Here is an 18,909-nt window from a genome sequence, read left to right on the forward strand (position 1 = left end):
TCTTCAGCTTTTGCATGCAGAGGAGGCGACTGAAAAGACCACGGCTTAGGTCAGGTGCACCTTAGTCCTCAAGGTGACAACTTTGCTTTTTAACACTTGAAAGAGTCTTTTGCAGCAGATTTGCCCAATGCTATATGTCACTTGTTTTCTTGACTGGTGCTTCCATGGGCATTGATTGTGGATCCAAGTAAAATGAAATCCTGGACAACTTCAATCTTTTCTCCATTTACCATGATGTTGCTCACTGGTGCAGTCGTGAGGATTATTGTTTTTTTAATGTGGAGGTGCAAACCATACACACACACACACACACACACATAATATAGGAACTTTGGCCACCCAGGAATTAAGCTGATTTGTAGGAGTCCTGGTCCCCAGAGTTCTGCCAACTCTCTCTTCATAGCTCTGTACCAGGCCTTTCCCCGTGATCCCCAGATGTACGTGACCACAGTCCTGACCCCAAACAGCCAGTCTTGAAGGACACGCAGGCAAGGCCTTGTGCTTCCCTGTGTTCCTGCTCTTTGTCCCTCTGTCCTAATTAGACCCAGGACTAATATTTATCTTGCAGACTGCAAACAGGAATTGGGGGAGGGACATGGAGCAGGGTTGGGCCCAGAGGCAGCATAGGTAGGACTGGCAGCCACTCTAGGCTTGGACCAGGTGAGACAGGCAGGGAGAGAGGGAGGGGCCTTACCACAGAGACCTGGTGATTGGGCTTGTGCCTGTTCTGGAGTGGGCAGGAGGTCCTGGGAGAGGAGAGGAAATAGACCAAAGCCCAAGAGGTCCTAGACCTGCTCCTCCCCCTGGATACCCACCACACACAAACATACTCCTACAGCACCTGAGATAGGAAAGAGGAGAAATGAAACCCTCCATTAGTAACTGAGAGGCTGGGACCCATACTGACTGTCCCTGCCCAGTGCATCCAGGGTGAGGTGGACAGCTTATGTCTGGTCACATCCTGCCCACACCCTCGTCACCATGTGTTGCATCTGCATATTGTGATTCCACAAGCCTCCACATCTGTTTACATAATATATCTACCAATTATTACCAAAACCCAAACACCTCCCTCAAGTCAGTTCTGTCTCATGGCTACCCCATGTGTGTCAGAGTAGAATTGTGCTCCACAGAATTTTCAATGGCTGTGATCTTTCAGAATCTAATAGATCATCAGGCCTTTCTTCCTGGGAGCCACTGGGTAGATTCGAACCACCAACCTTTCAGTCAGTAGCCAAGCGCAAACCATTTGTGCCATCTACGGCCCTTTAATTTATAATCTCCTCTGGTGGCGTAGTGCCTAAGGCATTTGACTGCTAACCAGAAGGGTGGAGGTTCAAACCCACCAATGACTCCTCAGAAAGAAGATGGGGCAATCTACTTCCATAATGATACCACCTTGGAAACCCAAGGAGGGGCCACTATGAGTTGGGTCCAACACAACAACAGTGAGTTTAAGAGTTTTTGGGTTTTACTCACACCAAGGTCTATTACTATTTCCATTTCACAGATAAGAAAACTAAGGCACATAGAGATGAAAGCAATTATCACCATGTGTTAGGGCTGGAAGGAGCCTCAGTAAGATCCTGAGACCCTACTTGGCCAAAGTTCACCTCACGCCTGAGGGAGAGAGGCGGTGGGGGTGGTGCTTATTGACCTTTCCTTTGTGACTCCCCACCCAGACCGTCCATTTTTGGTCCCAGGAGGACCCATTCCATCAGATGGCGGGGGTGGATAGCAGATTATCTATCTGCTTGTCCCCACAGCCCTGACCTGATAACCTCTCCCTCTCAGCTGATTTCTTCATGCTAGTTCAACATTAACCCAGAGGGGTCAGGACAGCCCTTCAGAGTCCCTAGAGCTGACACACTATGGCGCACGTCCGAGGCCCGCGGCTGCCTGGCTGCCTGGCCCTGGCTACCCTCTTCAGCCTTGTGCACAGCCAGCATGGTAAGGGGGTCTTGGAAGCTGGGACAGGCTGTAAGGCTGTAAGGCCATGGTTGGGGTCTCCTGGCTTGACAGAGAACACAGGGCCAGTTCCCAGGGGGCTCTCAGCCCAGGGTATCCAGCTTAGGGAAGCAGCCTCAGGGCTAGAGGATTCTGGTGGCCGTTCTCTTGCAGTATTGGAAGTGGGCTGGGGTGGCCAATGAAAAGAGGGGAGCTGATGGACTCCCGGGTTCTGCTGCCATCCCAGGCACTCCCTCCTGGAAGCCAACATGGCGGCCCCATGATGGCTAAGGAGCCTGGTTCCCTGAGGCTGCTGTCCCATGACTCTCCTACCGCAGTGTTCCTGGCCCCTCAGCAAGCACTGTCGCTGCTCCAGCGGGTCCGCCGTGCCAACAGCGGCTTCCTGGAGGAGTGGCGCAAGGGGAACCTGGAGCGAGAGTGCGTGGAGGAGCAGTGCAGCTATGAGGAGGCCTTCGAGGCCCTGGAGTCGCCCACCGACACGGTGAGGACAAGGCTACTCAGAGGGAGGGCCAGGTGCCCTGGAATGGGACTACCTCTAGGACCATGAATGAATGGGGAGGGGAATATCACAACTCATTAACTGTTGCCAGGCTACCTTCAACTCTGAGCCCATTTTACAGGCTGGCAAGGTGATCAACCTCAGCTGTCCTTGGAGGTCCCTATCCCCAGGCTATGCTGAGGTTCCAGGGTCTGGTGAGGCTCCCTGACATCCAGAGGCCTCCTGGGTCTGCATTGGGATCTCCGCAGTCCCTTGCCTGACCCCTGTGACCTCAGTTTCAGCCTTCCCCTGCCACCCTTGGGTGATGGGACTCTGGTGAGGCCAGGAGCCCTGGGCTTTAGGCTTCAGTGTTTCTGGAACTCTGGGGGCCTTTTCCTTCCTGGGGGGGGGTGTCTGTCAGGGCCTACTGCAAAAGACTCATGCCTCACTCTCCTCTCACCTTCCCCGGCCCAGGGGACGCCTTTTAAGACATGGTAAGGGATGCGGACACCGCTCTTCTCAAATCCCCTTCTTCTTAATGGGCTTGGGCTTTTGGAAACAAAAAGAGGAGGCTCCATCCTAAACTTCTGCAGAGCCTGGCTCTACATGACTGAGGGAAGGGAAGGGAAAGCAATAGGAAACAGAAGTTTACGAGAGGCAAAGAGAAGTAAATCAAAGGCCCCTAGCTTATCCTCACTGCAGTCTTTGTTTTTCAGGATGTGTTCTGGGCCAAGTACACAGGTGAGCACTGAGAAGAGTTTGCTCCCGGACCCCCTGGGACTCCAGCTAGACAATGCCTCACAACATCAATATCCACCCATCCACTCACCCCTCTTTCCTTCCTTCCTTCTTTTCATTCACCCGTCTGTCCATTTTTCTGTTTTTGAGCATCACCCCACCTACCCTTTTTACTCCAGTCCTGGCCCTACTCTGATCCCCAAAGTATTTCTCGATCTTTTATAGCTTGTGGGACGGTGATGAAGCCTCGAGAAAAACTCGTCGAATGTCTAGAAGGTGAGGGACCGTGGCCAAGGGGGTGGGAAGCAGACCCAAGAGAGAGAAGCCCGAGCCGGGGGGGGGGTTGTTACAGGATGTGGCCCAGCGGCGGCAGCGTCGTGTACTGATGTCAATACTAGATGCCTTCTTTTTTGTCCATGTGCTCTGCGTCCCACGTCCGTGTCTCTGCATCTCCAGCCCCTGGCTGTATGTCCAGTGGTCAGGAAGATGTTTAATGGAGGAGCAAATGAATGAATGAATGAATGATGAATTAATGCTTAAGGCTTCATTTTCATTTGCATGACCTGAGTCTCGGCTCACCCGTCTTACCTACTGTCTCCAGAGCCCAGCTCCTCTGCTGTCACACTCACTCTCCAAACCCTGTAGGGGCTCCCCACTGCCCACAGAAATTCTGGCGAGCTTTTCACGTTCTGGCCTTAGCCTTCCCTTCTGGCCTCACCTTCACCCACATGAACCCAAACCCCCAGCCAGCGCTTCTCAACCCGTGTGCCTATCATGTCATGTTGTTTCTCCTTTGTGGTCCTAGCTCACACTGTCACCTTCTCCTGGAGCACTCATCACTTTCTATTGAAAACCTCCCTGTCCTCCTAGGGCTAATTCACATGCCTTCAGGGAGCCTCCCTCCTCCACCTTCACAGCATTTTGAATATACCTGTAAAATGACATGGGCCCCACCGCACCAACTCTTTAATCACTGACCATGCTTTCATGTGTTATAAAAGCTCATTCAACAAATATTTACCTTGGCACATACCCTGCTATGTGCGAGAAACTGTGTTGAGTGCTGGAGATGCCAAAAGAATGAGATACAGTCTTTGCCTTCAAGGAGCGTACACCTCATACTAATTAATTAATTAAGTAATTAAAACAACCAAACTCGCTGCCACTGAGTTGGATATGACTCATAGTGACCCTTCCTTGGGTTTCTGAGGCAGTATCTCTACGGAAGTAGATTGCCCAACCTTCCTTCTGAGGAGTGGCTGGTGGGTTTGAACCACCAGCCTTCTGGTTAACAGTTACCCAAGGAGAGCTCCCACACACCTCATAAGAAAGAATCAAGGTGACTGCTAGAAAAGCTCTGTTCAAGGTGCCAAGAGAACACAGGAGGAGCTTCGGTTTACTGGCAGAATCAGGGAGAGCTCCCAGAGGCAGTGGAGTTTACCTGCCCTTACGGGAGGCACTGATGAGCTCTGCATTCCAGGCATAGAATACACCACGTACAAAGGCCCTGAGGTATGAGTGAGCCTGGTGTGCACAGGAGTTAGGAGCCAAGATACCAGGAGAAATAGACCAGGGCCAGGTCATAGAAGGACCTGGTTCACTTTTTCATCCTCTTGGATATGAGGCGCCAGTGCATTTAAAGATACGGAAACGTTGACTGTGACTCTTATTTACCACTGTGTCCTTAGTACCTGGCACAGTGCCTGGCACCTGGCAGATGTTCACTGACTACTTGGTGACTCTTGTTAACTGATGGGAGAACTTCTGGGTTCACTGGAGGTGCTTAGTCAGTGCTGGTCAAGCATGTGGGCCTGAGAGAGCATGGAGGGGGTAGACAGACAGAGCTGCGCTGGGAGAGGGGAGACAAACGCTCAGATCCTGATGCTAACCTGGGCTGGGCCTTTGCAGGGAACTGTGCTGAGGGTCTGGGCAAGAACTACCGCGGAAATGTGAGCTTCACCCGGTCAGGCACCGAGTGCCAGCTCTGGAGGAGTCGTTACCCACATAAGCCTGAGTGAGTGATGGGCATGCCCAGAACCAGTGGGCCAAGAACAGGGAGCAAGGGGAGACTTGGAGCAGGGCTTCCTGCTGGGACTCCAAGTTGAACGTTTTCCTGTTCCAGAATCAACTCCACCACCCACCCTGAGGCCGACCTGAGGGAAAATTTTTGCCGCAACCCAGATGGCAGCACCACAGGGCCATGGTGCTACACTACAGACCCCACGACGCGGAGGGAAGAGTGCAGCATTCCTGTGTGTGGTGAGCAGAGGCAGTTAGGCGGTCCACGGCCAAAGCTGAGGCATCTCTGTTGGGCCTGGCAACCAGGGATGGGATCTAGGATCCCAGCTACCTTAGGAGGGGTTAGTCATCTAAAACATACTTAGGCCTGCTGATCAGTGAAGCTGGGAGAGCTGAGGAAGTTGACTTCCCATCTTCCCCTTGCCCTCCTCAGCCTTAGCTTCCTCATGATCCAGTTTAGGCTCCTTGCACACATGCTGTCTTCCTGCCCATGGATCTTTTCCTTTAGGAAGCCCTCCGAAACCATCTCACTCCACCTGCTCTTTTCTGAGCACCACAGAGGAAGACTCGTTCATTTCAGATCTGTGTGATTCCAGCATTCTTGTTTCCTGTGGTGTATCCGTTAGCTCAGTCCCCAGGGGGTTAGAGGTTTGAGTCTTCCCAGGAGCATCTTAAAAGAAAAACCTAGTGATCTACTCCCCCAAGAAAATCAGCCATTCAAAACTCTGTGGAGCACAGTTCTCTAGTGACACAACCATGTGGTCACCACGTGTGATGAGCATTGCCTCGACAGCAACCGGAGCTGGAATCAGTCAACTATGGCCATAACAATGCTGCAAATAAGCAGCTTAAAATCTCAGGGGTGTTCAGCGATAAGTGTTTGTTTCTCATGTGTCTGAAGGTCGGCTGGGCACCTCGACTGATGTCAGCTGCCCTCGCTCATGGGGCTGTGAGCTGGACTGGTGGAGGCTGGGTCTGCCTCGATGGCTCAGCTGCCTGTTGAGCTCAGCTCCTTGCTGCAGATTGGGCCCAGGTCTGCTCCACATGTGTTCAGTACAGGGCTGAGGCTGAAGCGCAGCAAGTACCAGAGAGCAGCTCCTCTCATGGTGTCTCTCCAGGCCCGGACTCAGAACCGGCACAGTCAGTTTGGCCCACATTCCACTGGCCAGAAAAAGTCAGTGATCAAGGCCACTGTCAAGAGATGGAGAAGTACACCCGCCTTTGCCTGTAAAATCACAGGGGCCCAGACAGGGGACAAAGAATTTGTGCTGGTCACTCACTCTAGCCCATGCGTGTTGGCATGTCATTTGCCCTTCATGCATCCCTATTGGCCTTGACCCTGAGAATGGTCTTATAACACGTTAGTCAATATAGTAACAAAAATGGCTACCATTCACCAAGCCGTTGACACATGAAACAATAGGTATGCTGCAAAACGAAAAACCAAACTCACTGCCGTCAAGTTGAGTCCGATTCGTAGCCACCCCTCCTTGGGTTTCCACTATGGCAGTAGGTATCACTGTGGAAGTAGATTGCCCAATGCCCATGTAGACATCCTCAGTCAATCCCAGCAATCCCTCTCCTGTGCCTCTTTATAAACATAGACTCCTTCTTAACCCAGCGCTCCAGGCAGTCACTACCAGTGGATTTCAGACAGCCCAGGAGGGGAAACCTGGTTTCTGTTCTGGCTATTCACGTTCTGTCATCAGACACTGTAATGCTTGTGCGGTATATTCTGTTTAATCTTCTCAACAGCCCTACAAGGACAGCATTGCCAAACAAGTTGCCTTGGAGTTGACTTTGACTCAGGGCAACTCCGTGTGTGTCGGAGAGAACTGGGCTCCACAGGGTTTCCAAAGGATGATTTTTCAGAAGGGGGTCACCAGGCCTTTCTTCCCAGGCACCGCTGGGTGGACGGGGACTTAATCTTTTGATAGCAGCTGAGCCTTTCCACCACTGGCACCACCCAGGGATGGCATTGCTGTGGTTAGGTGCCATTGAGTTGCTTTTGGCTCACAATGAGCCCATGTGACAGAGCAGAACTCCCCCACAGACAGTTGGCTGTAATCTTTGCGGGAGCAGATCGTTCATTTGTTGTTGTTGTTGTTGTTTGCCATTGAATCGGACCTGACTCGTAGCGACCCCTCCTTGGGTTTCCGAGGTGGTATCACTACGGAAGTAGATTGCCCAAACTTCCTTCCAGATCATTCATTAGTAAGCCCTTTTATAACCAAACAAACTGAAGCTCAGAGAGGTTAAGTTACCTGGGGTCATACAGGAAGAGGCAGCAAGGCAGGGATTCAAGTCCTTTTCTGCCTGGTTCCACCTGGGGTCCCACCCACCTGTCTCCCTTTCCTCCTCTCCCACCAGGCCAGGGGGGGTTCACTGTGCAGCTGACCCCACGCACTGGAGGCTCCAAGGGGAAGGTCTCACCCCCACTGGAGCTGTGTGAGCCTGATCGTGGCAGGCAGTACCAGGGTCGCTTGGCCGTGACCACATATGGCTCCCCCTGCCTGGCCTGGGCCAGCTCGCAGGCCAAGGCCCTGAGCAAGGACCAGGACTTCAGGCCCGAGGTGCCGCTGGTGGAGAACTTCTGCCGGAATCCTGATGGGGATGAGGAGGGTGTCTGGTGTTATGTGGACGAGAGGCCTGGTGGCTTTGAGTACTGCGACCTCCAGTACTGCGGTGAGTATCAGGGCCTGCGTCCTGAGATGCAAAGGACAAAGCCCAGAGGGAATAAGAGCAAGCCGCTTCCCCTTGTTTAAGAGTTACTACGGTAATGGAGTGGGGAAGGCTTTGTGCCCATTTTACAGATGAGTAAACTGAAGGTTCAGTTACCTAGAAACTGAGGTGCGCCTGCGGTCTTAACCTCTACACCATATGGCCCCCAAAGCCAGCAGGGGACTTTGGGAGATCTGGGGGTTGGGAGAGGAATGGCCCAGCCCAGTCCCAGCTGGTGCCTGGGTCCCTGTAGACGAGCCTGTGGAAGAGGAGGCGGGAGACGGGCTGAGCGAGGACCCATCCGCGACTATCCAAGGGCGCACCACCACCGAGGATTACCAACCCTTTTTCAACGAGAAGACCTTCGGCTCCGGGGAGGCAGGTGAGGAGGCGGCGGTCGGCGGGCGCCGGGCCGCGGTGTTGCGAGGCTGGCGGCCTCTCCGCCCCTCACGGCCCGCTTGCTTTGCAGACTGTGGACTGCGGCCTCTGTTCGAGAAGAAGTCGCTGATAGACAAGACGGAAAAGGAGCTGCTAGATTCCTACATACAGGGGCGCATCGTGGAGGGTCGGGACGCCGAGCAAGGCATCGCGCCGTGGTGCGTCGCGGGCCCTCGCCTCCCATACACTCTGTTGGGGCGTGCTGCCGACCCCCTCACTGCCTGCAGCCCTTGCAAAGGCCTCTTCCCTCGCAGGTCCAGCTTCACAGAGACCAAGAGCCCAGCATCCAATCCTCCAGGCAACCCTGTGAGATTGGGTGTATTTCTTCTCTCATCCTGCAGATGGCGCAGCTGAGGCTCAGCGCACTTACTTTCTTAGTTACACTGCTGTGTTTCAGTCAGAACTTGAATCCACTTCTTCTGACTCCAGAGTTGTGCTGAGCTGTGCAGACTCTGGATTGGAAGGAGCTGGGGACGGGGTGCAAAAGCAGCAGGCAGCCGTCAGCATCACACAGAGGCTCCCGTTGTCAAGGGCAGTCAGGCTTAGTTGACTGGGGTCCCATCTAACTAACCCAGTTAATTTTTTTTTTTTTTTAATTGTGCTTTGGGTGCAGATTTACCAAGCAGATTTGTTTTGCATTCAACAGTTCGTGCACATCTGATTTCACAACCCCGGTTACAATCTCCAACCATAAAAACTCTCCTCTGTGTGACTGCCCCCTCCCTGGGCCCCTCTTATCTGTGCCTTCCTGTCTGTCCAGCTTTCCCTCTGTGTGAATGCTGCCCCTCTGATGTCTCATGGCTGATTGCTCTAAGGGGTGCATCTCCCTGGTGTAGGTGCTCTGCATGTAGGTCTCACAGTTAATTCTTAAACCTGAGACTTTCTTCTTCAAGTGTTGGTGGAGGGCAGCCCCCAGCTCTTAAAGCTTACTCCTCCTCCTCCCAGGCAGGTGATGCTTTTCCGGAAGAGCCCCCAGGAGCTACTGTGTGGGGCCAGCCTTCTCAGTGACCGCTGGGTCCTCACTGCAGCCCACTGCCTGCTGTACCCACCCTGGGACAAGAACTTCACTGAGAATGACCTTCTGGTGCGCATTGGCAAGCACTCCCGCACCAGGTACAGAACCAGGGCCCCTGGGTGTCTGGCAAGGGTTGAGCTCTCCAAAGTGATGGCGAAGTGTTCTGGTGGCCCTGGGCTATGTCTGTACATCCCCTGTGCTATGACATCCTAGCAGTCACTGCTGGGAAGGCCATTTAGCCACGTCCTGACTGAGGCTTGGAGCTGGGACAGAAATGAAGACTTTGCTGAGAGTGAAGCCCTGGCCTGCCCCTGGTTTCCCTCCAGACACCAGGACGTGGCTTTGGTGGAAGTGTCAGAATGCAGGGTGGTTGGCCCAGGACGTGCAGCTTGTGCCTTGCCCCTGTCTGCCTGAGCTCTCTGACCCCAAAGCCCTGTGCAGCTTCAGGCCCAGAAAGAAGCCGCCAAGGAGACCTTTGGCATCAGGGAGGCAGGAGACAGTCTTTTCCTCTCATCAGTGACCCACTGGTCACCCTGACTCCCAGACCCTGAGGGCAGGTAGTTTCCTTCCTCAGGGAGCCAGCTGCCCCTCGCTGGGTGGGCTACTGCTGCCCCATTTCTCTTTTGGGCTCTCTGCAGGTATGAGCGGAACATTGAGAAGATCTCCATGCTGGAGAAGATCTACATCCACCCCAGGTATAACTGGAAGGAGAACCTGGACCGGGACATTGCCCTGCTAAAGCTCAAGAAGCCCATCACCTTCAGCGACTACATTCACCCCGTGTGCCTGCCTGACAGGGAGACGGCGGCCAGGTGGGGTGGCCAGAGGGCCATTAACCCTGGGGCTGAGTTCTGGGACTGATTCTGCTACTCTGCAGTCTGCACAAGTTTCTTCCCTTTTCTGACCTCAGTTTCTTGGTTAAATGGATGGGGAAGTAAACCCTAGAGTTCGTTGTTCCTGCCTTGGTGTTTTGGATCCGGGTCTCTAAGGGATGGTCGTGTGGCCAGGAGGCTCCTGGAGGGGCTGGGTCTCACTAGGTTCTTCTCCCTTCCCCAAAGATTGCTCCAGGCTGGATACAAAGGGCGGGTGACCGGCTGGGGCAACCTGAAGGAGACGTGGATGTCTAACGTTGGCGAAGTGCAACCCAGTGTCCTGCAGGTGGTAAACCTGCCCATTGTGGAGAGGCCGGTCTGCAAGGCCTCCACGCGCATCCGCATCACGGACAACATGTTCTGTGCTGGCAAGTTCCCTGGGAGTAGCTCGGCAGGAAGGATGCAGGGGTAGAGGCACTGAGGCATTGTAAGAGCACAGACCTGGGTTCAAGTCCTGGCTCTGGTCACTTATAAACCATATGGCTTTAGGCAAGTTGCTTAACCTCTTTGAAGCTCAATTTCCTTCTCTGTAAAATGGAGATAAATCTTTATCCCAGAAGATTGCGTGAGGGTTCAATGAGGTACCATATATAAAGTGTTTGGCACGGTGCTAGCCACTGATAAAGTATTTAATATATGTGAGCTCAGAAGGCAGAAGGAGGCCATGAGGGTGGGGATGAAAGTAAAAGCCATTCACTCATTCAGCAGATATTTACTGAATGCTTACTATGTCGCAGGCACTATTCTAGACTTGAATATACAACAGGGACCCATCAGACTGTCTTTGTCCTCAGAGAGCTTCCTTCTTAGGAGGGAACGTTAATCAACAGCTCTGTTCGTTGAGGCCCAGATAGTTGCTATGAGTCAAGTGAAGCAGAGTAAGGGAGAGGGCAGGACAGGAGCCAGGGTGGTCCCAGAAGGCCTTTTGGAAAAGGACAGGTGTGAACAGAGACTGGAAGGAGTGAGGGAGTGAGCCAGACGCATCTGGAGGACGTGCACTGCAGGTGGAGCAGGGGCAAGGCCCTGAGGTGGGAGCGTGTGAGGTGCGTCTGAAGACTAGCAGGGAGGCCAGTGTGGCTGGAGTGCAGTAAAGACAGGAGAGGCAGCAGCAGATGAGGAGAGAGAGGTGGGTGGCAGAGGACGTGGGCAGACGATGGACATCTCACTTAGGGCCTTGAAGCACTTAGGCTTTTATTTGGAGTGAGATGGGGAGTTATCAGAGAGTTTAGGACAGGTGAATAAATTAAAAAGAAACTTTTTAATGTAAATAATGTTATTTATGTATTAATTACATTATTTATTTAATGTGATTAATGTAACTTACAGAATCATTGTAAAGGATTTCTGTATACTTTCATCTAGATCCCATTTCTCTGTCTTTGTATGTATGTACATCTGTGTGTGTGTGTATACATACATATAGTATGTATGTATGTGTGTGTGTATGTTTCTGGGTGCCATTGAGTCAACTCTGACTCATAATGACCCCACGTGACAGAAAAGAGCTGCCCCCTAGGGTTTTCTAGGCTGGAATCTTTGCAGAAGCAGATCATTTCCTGTGGAACCCCCAGCCTTTAAGTTAGCAGCTGGGTGCTTAACCATTGCACCACCAAGGCTCCTTGTGTGTTTATTTATATAATACATGTATGTATCTACATGTACATACATGTGTTTACACACATATACTGTTTGAGAGTAAATTGTGCTTATGTGTTTTTAGCCCTGAATAGTTGAGTATGTATTTCCATAAAAACTAAGGATGCTCTCTTACATAACCACAGTACAATTATTAAACTCAGGAAATTAATGATATAATACTATGATCTAAACTGTAGACCTTACTCACGTTTTGCTAATTGTTCCACTAATATCTTTTATAACAAAGGAAAAAAAGTGTTTCTCACCAGGATCCAGTCCAGGATCATGTAGCCCATTTTGTTGTCAGTCTTTTCTTTGTCTACTATGACCTTGGCATTTTGAAGAGGAGAGGCCAATTATTTTGAAGACTGGCCCTCAGTTTGGGTTTGTCTGTTTCTTCACAATTAGATTTAGGCAGAGTGATGTTGTATCTTTCTCGGTGCATCCTATCAGCAGGCCTGTGATGCCGGCTTGTCCCATTACTGGGGGTATTAACGCTGACCATTAGGTGAAGGTGGTGTCTGCCAGGTTTCTGACGGTGACATTCTGTCTTCCCTTTTGTAATTAATAAATATCTTGTGAGGGGACATGTTGATGCTGTGCATCCTGTCTCTTGTCAGAGCACTCTCTCAGCCATGGTGGCTGCCTAACAGCGATGTTCCAAGCCTTCTGTGTTTATTAGTTGGCATTTTTATCACTTTTTTTCTGTCAGTGTGGAGTCACGCTTATTTTATTGTAAAGGATGTAGTATTTATTTGTATTATTATTTTGACGTTCAAGTGATAAAGATTTGGCCAGTGGGAGTCACTTCCAGCTGGCTTCTGTAACTTTGGGGATGTCCCCATAGACTTTGTGTACTTTCTTAATTTTCGTCACAGCAGGATGTTCCATTTTCACCCTGCTGTCCTAACTGCAGTCTTACAATCAGCCATTTCTTCAAGGAACACTTCTAGTGGAGAATGGTGTTCAGAAACTAAGGTTTGGATGCTAGGCATGCACACTGCTACTGGGGTATCATAGCTTCTAAGTGCTCTCAGCAGACACAACTGGGAAGTATGTATGCTACACATATACCTACATCTGTGTCTGTTTTTCTTTTCCTCTGTCCATCTGTCCATCGTCTATTAAAAATCATGAATTCATACTGAAATCTCCAATTCCAATCCTATAGCACAAGGCTAATTTTAACTTCTCCCTTACTTCCTTAAGAACCAGAAATCTAACTCTCACTATCCATATATATTTAAGAATAGAAATATACTGATCAGTGAGTTCCAGAATTGCTCACCCATACTACTATAAAAAACAATTCTACTAGCCAGAGTTCAATGTTTCTTTACAGTTGTTTTTGCTTTTAAGCGTGAGGGTACAAAATCCAACTAGTTTGAAAAAAGTACTTGCGTTGGTTCCCTAGGGTTATTAAAAATACATTTAGGTTCATTTGTTTATATTCAGTTTTTCTTCCCCTTCATTCTTGTTTTTATTTTTGGATTATGTGAAACATTAAGAGGGTTCCAAAAGTCTTAAGTATCCCCCTCAAAAAAAACAAAAGTATCTCCTGAGAAGTGCCACCCCTAGGCCACCAATTCTCAAGCCTCATCCCTTCCACTCACACTCACCAGCTACGCCTCTTTGAAGGGGAGCAGCTAGCATGTGAGCTGTGCCCCTGAACACTTCTGTTCCCGCCCAAGGTTTCAAGCCTGAGGAGGGGCGAAGAGGGGATGCTTGTGAAGGTGACAGTGGGGGACCCTTTGTCATGAAGGTAAGCTTTTCTATAGACCAGGACCTGCTGGGTAGGTACTTTTTGGGGGAGGGGAGTTGGGAAGGGACTTCTTTTCAGAAACAGCTTCCTGGCAGGGTAATATGAAGACTACCTTGGATCTGACTCTATTGGAAATCCCATCTTTCTTTCACAGAGCTCTTTTAACAACCGCTGGTATCAAATGGGCATCGTCTCATGGGGCGAAGGCTGCGACCGGGATGGGAAATATGGCTTCTACACACATGTCTTCCGCCTGAAGAAGTGGATACAGAAAGTCATTGATCGGTTTGGAAGTTAGGGGGCCACCCACATTCTGTACTCCTTACTGCAAAATCACCAAAACCAATCCAGTCAAAGTATTTTTGTGGTTTGTTTCTAAGACTAGTTCTCAATAAAAGTGACTCTCTCAACGAGTCTCAGTGCTCCTGGTGCTGTTCGTGGGCAGCTCCCTGGAGCGGGCTCAGGAAGACCCTGTAATAATGCTGGGTAGGACTTAAAGAACCCATCACCTCCAGGCCAGGGCCGGGTGAGAGGGGAGAAGGCAGCTTGAATCTGTGAGCACCTAAAAAGTTCGACTTGGGCCTTTCTCTCTTGTATTTATCACAAGTGATAGGTATTGTCCTCATAAAACATAGAGGAGTGAACAGGGTTGAAGTATTTTGCCCAAGGTTCCACAGCTAAGAAGGGGTAAATCTAAGACTTGAAATGTGGTCACAAGATGGCAAGGCTTATGCTCCTAGTGGCTGTGCTACAGGGCGTTTGTCCTAGGACCAGAGAAGATGCAGGAGGAGGGGTGTAGTGAAGGATGGACAGATGCATGTTTGTCTTTACCTTAACTCTTCTGTAAGTTCCTACATCCTTCTGCGTGTCATTAAAATACCAAGTTTATGCCGAAAAAGAGCTTAGTATTTTAAATGTCTTCCTGTTAAGAGTACTGTGGGATCCAGCACTTGGGAGCATGGGCCCTAGCGTCAGATTGCCTGGGTTCATATTCTGATTCTGACTTTAATGGATAGCTATGGTCAAGTAACCTTCCTGAACCTTTGAAAAGATACATAGAATGACACTACCCCATAAAGTTGTGTGGATTCAATGTGGTATTACGGAAGTACTTAGCACAATGCCTAGTACTCGCTCAGCTGTCCATACATTGCTCTTTTTTGTCACTAGTGCTTACATGTGGAAAGTCCCTCTGCCACTTACTGATTCCCTCCTCTGGCTCCCGTAAATAGCATACTGGTGGGGCTGTTGCTTCACAGAATTCCTACTCACACGGCAGCTGTCAGACTTAGGCCACTTGTTTTTCCAAGAAGTGGGAGCTAGGGTATACACGTGGATTCATAAGGGTTTGGGCATATCTGAAAGTTGTGAGTCATGGAACCACAAAGATGCCCTTGCAGGGTGCACACTCCCGTTACTGCTGTCAGAGGTCACAGTCAGGCATGAAGCATGGCACTTACCCACTGTTGCCCTCAAACTATAGTTCTTGATTCAGCAAATGTAGCTCTGCCCATTAGGTGCATTTATGACTCGGGGAATTAGACACCATAGCCTACAACAGTGAATTTCAGCTTGTGTGATTGGGTATGGTACATACACACACTGGAATACTATGCAACCCTAAAGAATAACGTAGAGAATAAGATGGAAGAATAGGCATTCAAGCGACACAGACACTCTTCAACAAAGAAAAGAAAAACCAATTGACAGAGACATAGAAGATTATCCTGGAACCCTGAACTTTGAAAGGAACTATACAGAAGTGGATTAGGCACCAACTAGTGGAAAAACTTGGAACGAAAACAGTGAGTACAGAGATGGTCGGAGCTGCAGATTATCAGCTACTCTGACGGGACCGACAGCCTGAATATTTCCAAGTGGTGTTGGGACCTGAGAATTGACCTAAAGTTCAGCCCTGGTCACCAAAGGCTGCATGGACGACTGCACTGGTGGCCTGTGACTAGGAAGGGAAACACCAAGGAGGGAGACTACCTAAGCTGTGGACTTTCCATTGTCTGGAGGGTGTAGCCATTTTGGTTGTTTACACACGGCAGCCATTTTGGGTATTTAAAGTGACCAAGATGCAGCCATTTTGAATGTTTACAAGTAGTGCCCATTTTGGATATTTAAAGTGACTGAGGGGTAGCCATTTTGAATGTTTACAAGTGGAGGCCATTTGGGATATTTAAACTGACTGAGGGTGCAGCCATTTTGAATGTTTACAAGTGGTGGCCATTTTGGATTTTAAAGTGATAGCATTCTCATTCGGATTCCAGGGACCTAAGAATAGGCTCTGTTAGCCAAGGTTGGCAGGGACATTGAGAGGCTGACAACAGGAGACAAGTGGTGAGTGCCAAAGTGCTGTCAACTAGCTAATAGAGGAGCATAGTACCCTGCTTGCATAGATAACATACAAAGCAAACTAAAATCATGGGTAAGTCACTCCAACATACAATCACCAATTAACTTTAGACACAAAAACATCACAATGCCTCATAGATAGCAGAGCATCACACAAGGAAGCAAGATAAAGCAGGAGAAACAAGGGACCAGGATACAGACCCAAAACACATCCCTGAGGAAGAGGCAGCATTGGAACTCCCTGATAAGGAATTCGAAAGAATTATATTTAGGTATCTTCAACGAATTGAGAGACAGAGCAAGAAAAACACAGAAAACCCTAGAACAATTTTGAAAGACAACACAAGAACAAAATGACAAAATAAATGAAAAATTAGAAATGATACAAAATATACACACAGAAATCCAGAAGATTAATACTAAATTTTCAGAAATAGATAAGACACTGAATGGGCAAAGGGGCAGAACTGAATCAATGGAAAACAGAATTAAGGGAATCTGAAGGCAAGTACCTGAACACTTCTTTGGAAAGGAATCAATCGGAAAAAAGATCAAAACAAAATGAAGAAAGCCTAAGGGTCATGTGGGATACCATCAAAAGGAATAACCTACGTGTAATCGGAATTCCAGAACAGGAAGACACAAATAAAACCACAGAGAAAATTGTGAAAGATTTTTTGGAAGAGAATTTTCCTGGTAAGGTGAAAGATGAGAATATATCCATTCAGGAAGTCCAATGAATCCCAAACAGGATAGACCCCAAAAGAAAATCACCAAGACATATCATCAACAAACTTACCAAAACCAAAGACAAAGAATCATGAGAGTAACATGAGAAAAACAAAAAGTTACCTACAAGGGGCAACCAATAAGACTAAGCTTGGATTTCTCAACAGAAACCATGCAGGCGAGAAGACAATGGGATGGTATATATAAAACTGAAAGAGAAAAATTTCCAACCAAGAATGATGTACCCAACAAAACTGTCCCTCAAATATGATGGTGAAATTAAGACATTTCCAGATAAGCAGAAAGTAAGGGAATTTGTTAAAACCAGACCAACCTTATAAGAGATGCTAAAGGGAGCCCTTTGGACAGAGAAGCAAGAACAGCCAACAACAACTGATCATTAACACACATGATGATGTAACCCAGAAACCAACCCAGCTATGGAAATAGCCAAAGTAAACAAGCCTACAAGGTTGTAAACAGGGAACCAGAGACATCAATTAACAAATGAGGACAACTGCAAACCAAAAAGAGGGAAAAAAACCGTGGCATTACAGAACTTATAGATGGTAGGGAAGTCATGACAACTATGAGATAGAATAGACTGTTCTAAACTTGGGAAGAAAACTATAAATCACAGGGTAACCTCAAAGAAAAATGATAAACCTTCACATCAAAAAAGAGAACCAGCATAAATATTCAGCAAATACTAAAACAATAGCAATGAAGGAAGTGATAACACAATTCATAAACAAAACGAGCTCAGCATAGAAAATTATATGGAACAAAGAAATTGATGCCATGAAAAAGCACATAACAAAAATGATGCAACAAGTTCGTATTTGCCGATAATTATGTATTTGGCAAGGGACTTACCTCTAAGATTTATAGTGGATGAGTGGATGACCAAACTATGGTACACACACATATATAATGGAATGCTGTGCAGCATTAAAGAATAATGTAGAGTCTGCAAAACACTGCATGATATGGATGAACTTGGAGGACATTATGCTGAGTGACATAAGTCAATCACAGAAGGACAAATATAGTATTAGTTCATTGTTGTGGAGGGTCAAGGAAAGGTTTATATATGGAGGAAAACTCTTTGATGGTTCCCAGGGGTGGGAGAGGAGGGAAGGGAACACTGAAAAAAATAAATGCATTGACCCATGCCACTTTAGTTTTGTGTATTTCACTGTACATAAATTATATTTCAATGAAATGCATTAAAAACAAAAACCGCATAATGTGGATGAAATTGGAGAACATTATGCTGGGTGAAATAAGTCAGTCACAGAGACTACTGTATTAATCCGTTATTGTACAAGTCAAGGAAAGTTTTCTATATGGAAGGAAATTTTCTTTGCTGGTTACCAGGAGTGGGAGGGGAGGGGAGGGAACACTGTCAGATAGGTAGACATAAGTATTGATTTGGGTGCAGAGAAGGGGAATTGAGGAAGAGGAAGACATAGAGAGGTACATGGGAGGTGCAGACAACAAAGATGAACCCTTTTGCACATACAGTACTGCGTTGTCAGTGAAGGCAAACACAGGTATACAGGTAGATAGATGGGAGGACAAGCTGAACTATTAGGTACGTCTATGCAGCAGGGAGTGTACCCAAGACCACGTATAGGGTTGGCAGACAATGGTTCTACAAGTGTACTTGTATGTTCTGTAAGAACTCCCAGGAGTATAGTAGAGCTGACAAGGGACAAGGTTGTAGTCACTTCGTGGTCACAGCCAGCTATCCAGAGGGACCAAGTAGTTGAACCTGTGGGCTCAGGACCATAGTCACAGAGGACATCAAGCTCAATTGGCATAACATACTACACAAGATATTGTTCCACCTCCTACTTTGGCAAGTAGTGGCTGGGGTCTTAAAAGCTTGCAAGCAGCCATCTAGATGCAATGATGGGTCTCTCCTTGTCCAGAGTAAAGAAGAATGAAGAAAACTGAAGATTCATGGTAACAATTAGTCCTTGCAACTGGTACACCCTGTGATCTTCAGCCTATACGACTATGAGAGTAGAAGAACTAGATGGTGCCCGGCTACCCGTCAACCACTCAGAGGGGGATCCAAAACTCAAAATCATTTGGGCGGGGAAAGGGGGACCAGGTTTGCTGGTCTGATAGAGCATGGTGGAACCACTGAGACCATGGCCCC

The 18,909-nt window shown here is 48.5% G+C and overlaps 1 protein-coding gene across 1 annotated transcript; it reads left to right on the forward strand.

Moving 5' to 3' along the window:
- Positions 1-1,871: 1,871 nt before the first annotated feature.
- F2 (coagulation factor II, thrombin) lies at positions 1,872-13,947 on the forward strand. The gene is made up of 14 exons (XM_007946554.1): positions 1,872-1,950; positions 2,286-2,449; positions 3,163-3,187; positions 3,410-3,460; positions 5,093-5,198; positions 5,307-5,443; positions 7,574-7,888; positions 8,178-8,306; positions 8,394-8,520; positions 9,308-9,475; positions 10,016-10,189; positions 10,436-10,617; positions 13,579-13,649; positions 13,804-13,947. The coding sequence occupies exons 1-14, from the start codon at positions 1,872-1,874 to the stop codon at positions 13,945-13,947; spliced, it is 1,872 nt and encodes a 623-aa protein (XP_007944745.1).
- The last annotated feature ends 4,962 nt before the right edge of the window (positions 13,948-18,909 follow it).

The sequence above is a fragment of the Orycteropus afer genome, unplaced genomic scaffold (assembly GCF_000298275.1).
Source record: "Orycteropus afer afer isolate SDZICR_OR568_19922 unplaced genomic scaffold, OryAfe1.0 scaffold00165, whole genome shotgun sequence".
Lineage (NCBI taxonomy): Eukaryota > Metazoa > Chordata > Mammalia > Tubulidentata > Orycteropodidae > Orycteropus > Orycteropus afer.

What these genes read in the sequence shown, in the direction of transcription:
- F2 (XM_007946554.1), top strand. Translation starts at nt 1,872, where the DNA reads ATGGCGCACGTCCGAGGCCCGCGGCTGCCTGGCTGCCTGGCCCTGGCT. An exon ending in GGCAAGCACTCCCGCACCAG is followed by an intron (nt 9,476 to 10,015) that starts GTACAGAACCAG and finishes GGCTCTCTGCAG; the next exon opens with GTATGAGCGGAACATTGAGA. An exon ending in GACAGGGAGACGGCGGCCAG is followed by an intron (nt 10,190 to 10,435) that starts GTGGGGTGGCCA and finishes CCTTCCCCAAAG; the next exon opens with ATTGCTCCAGGCTGGATACA.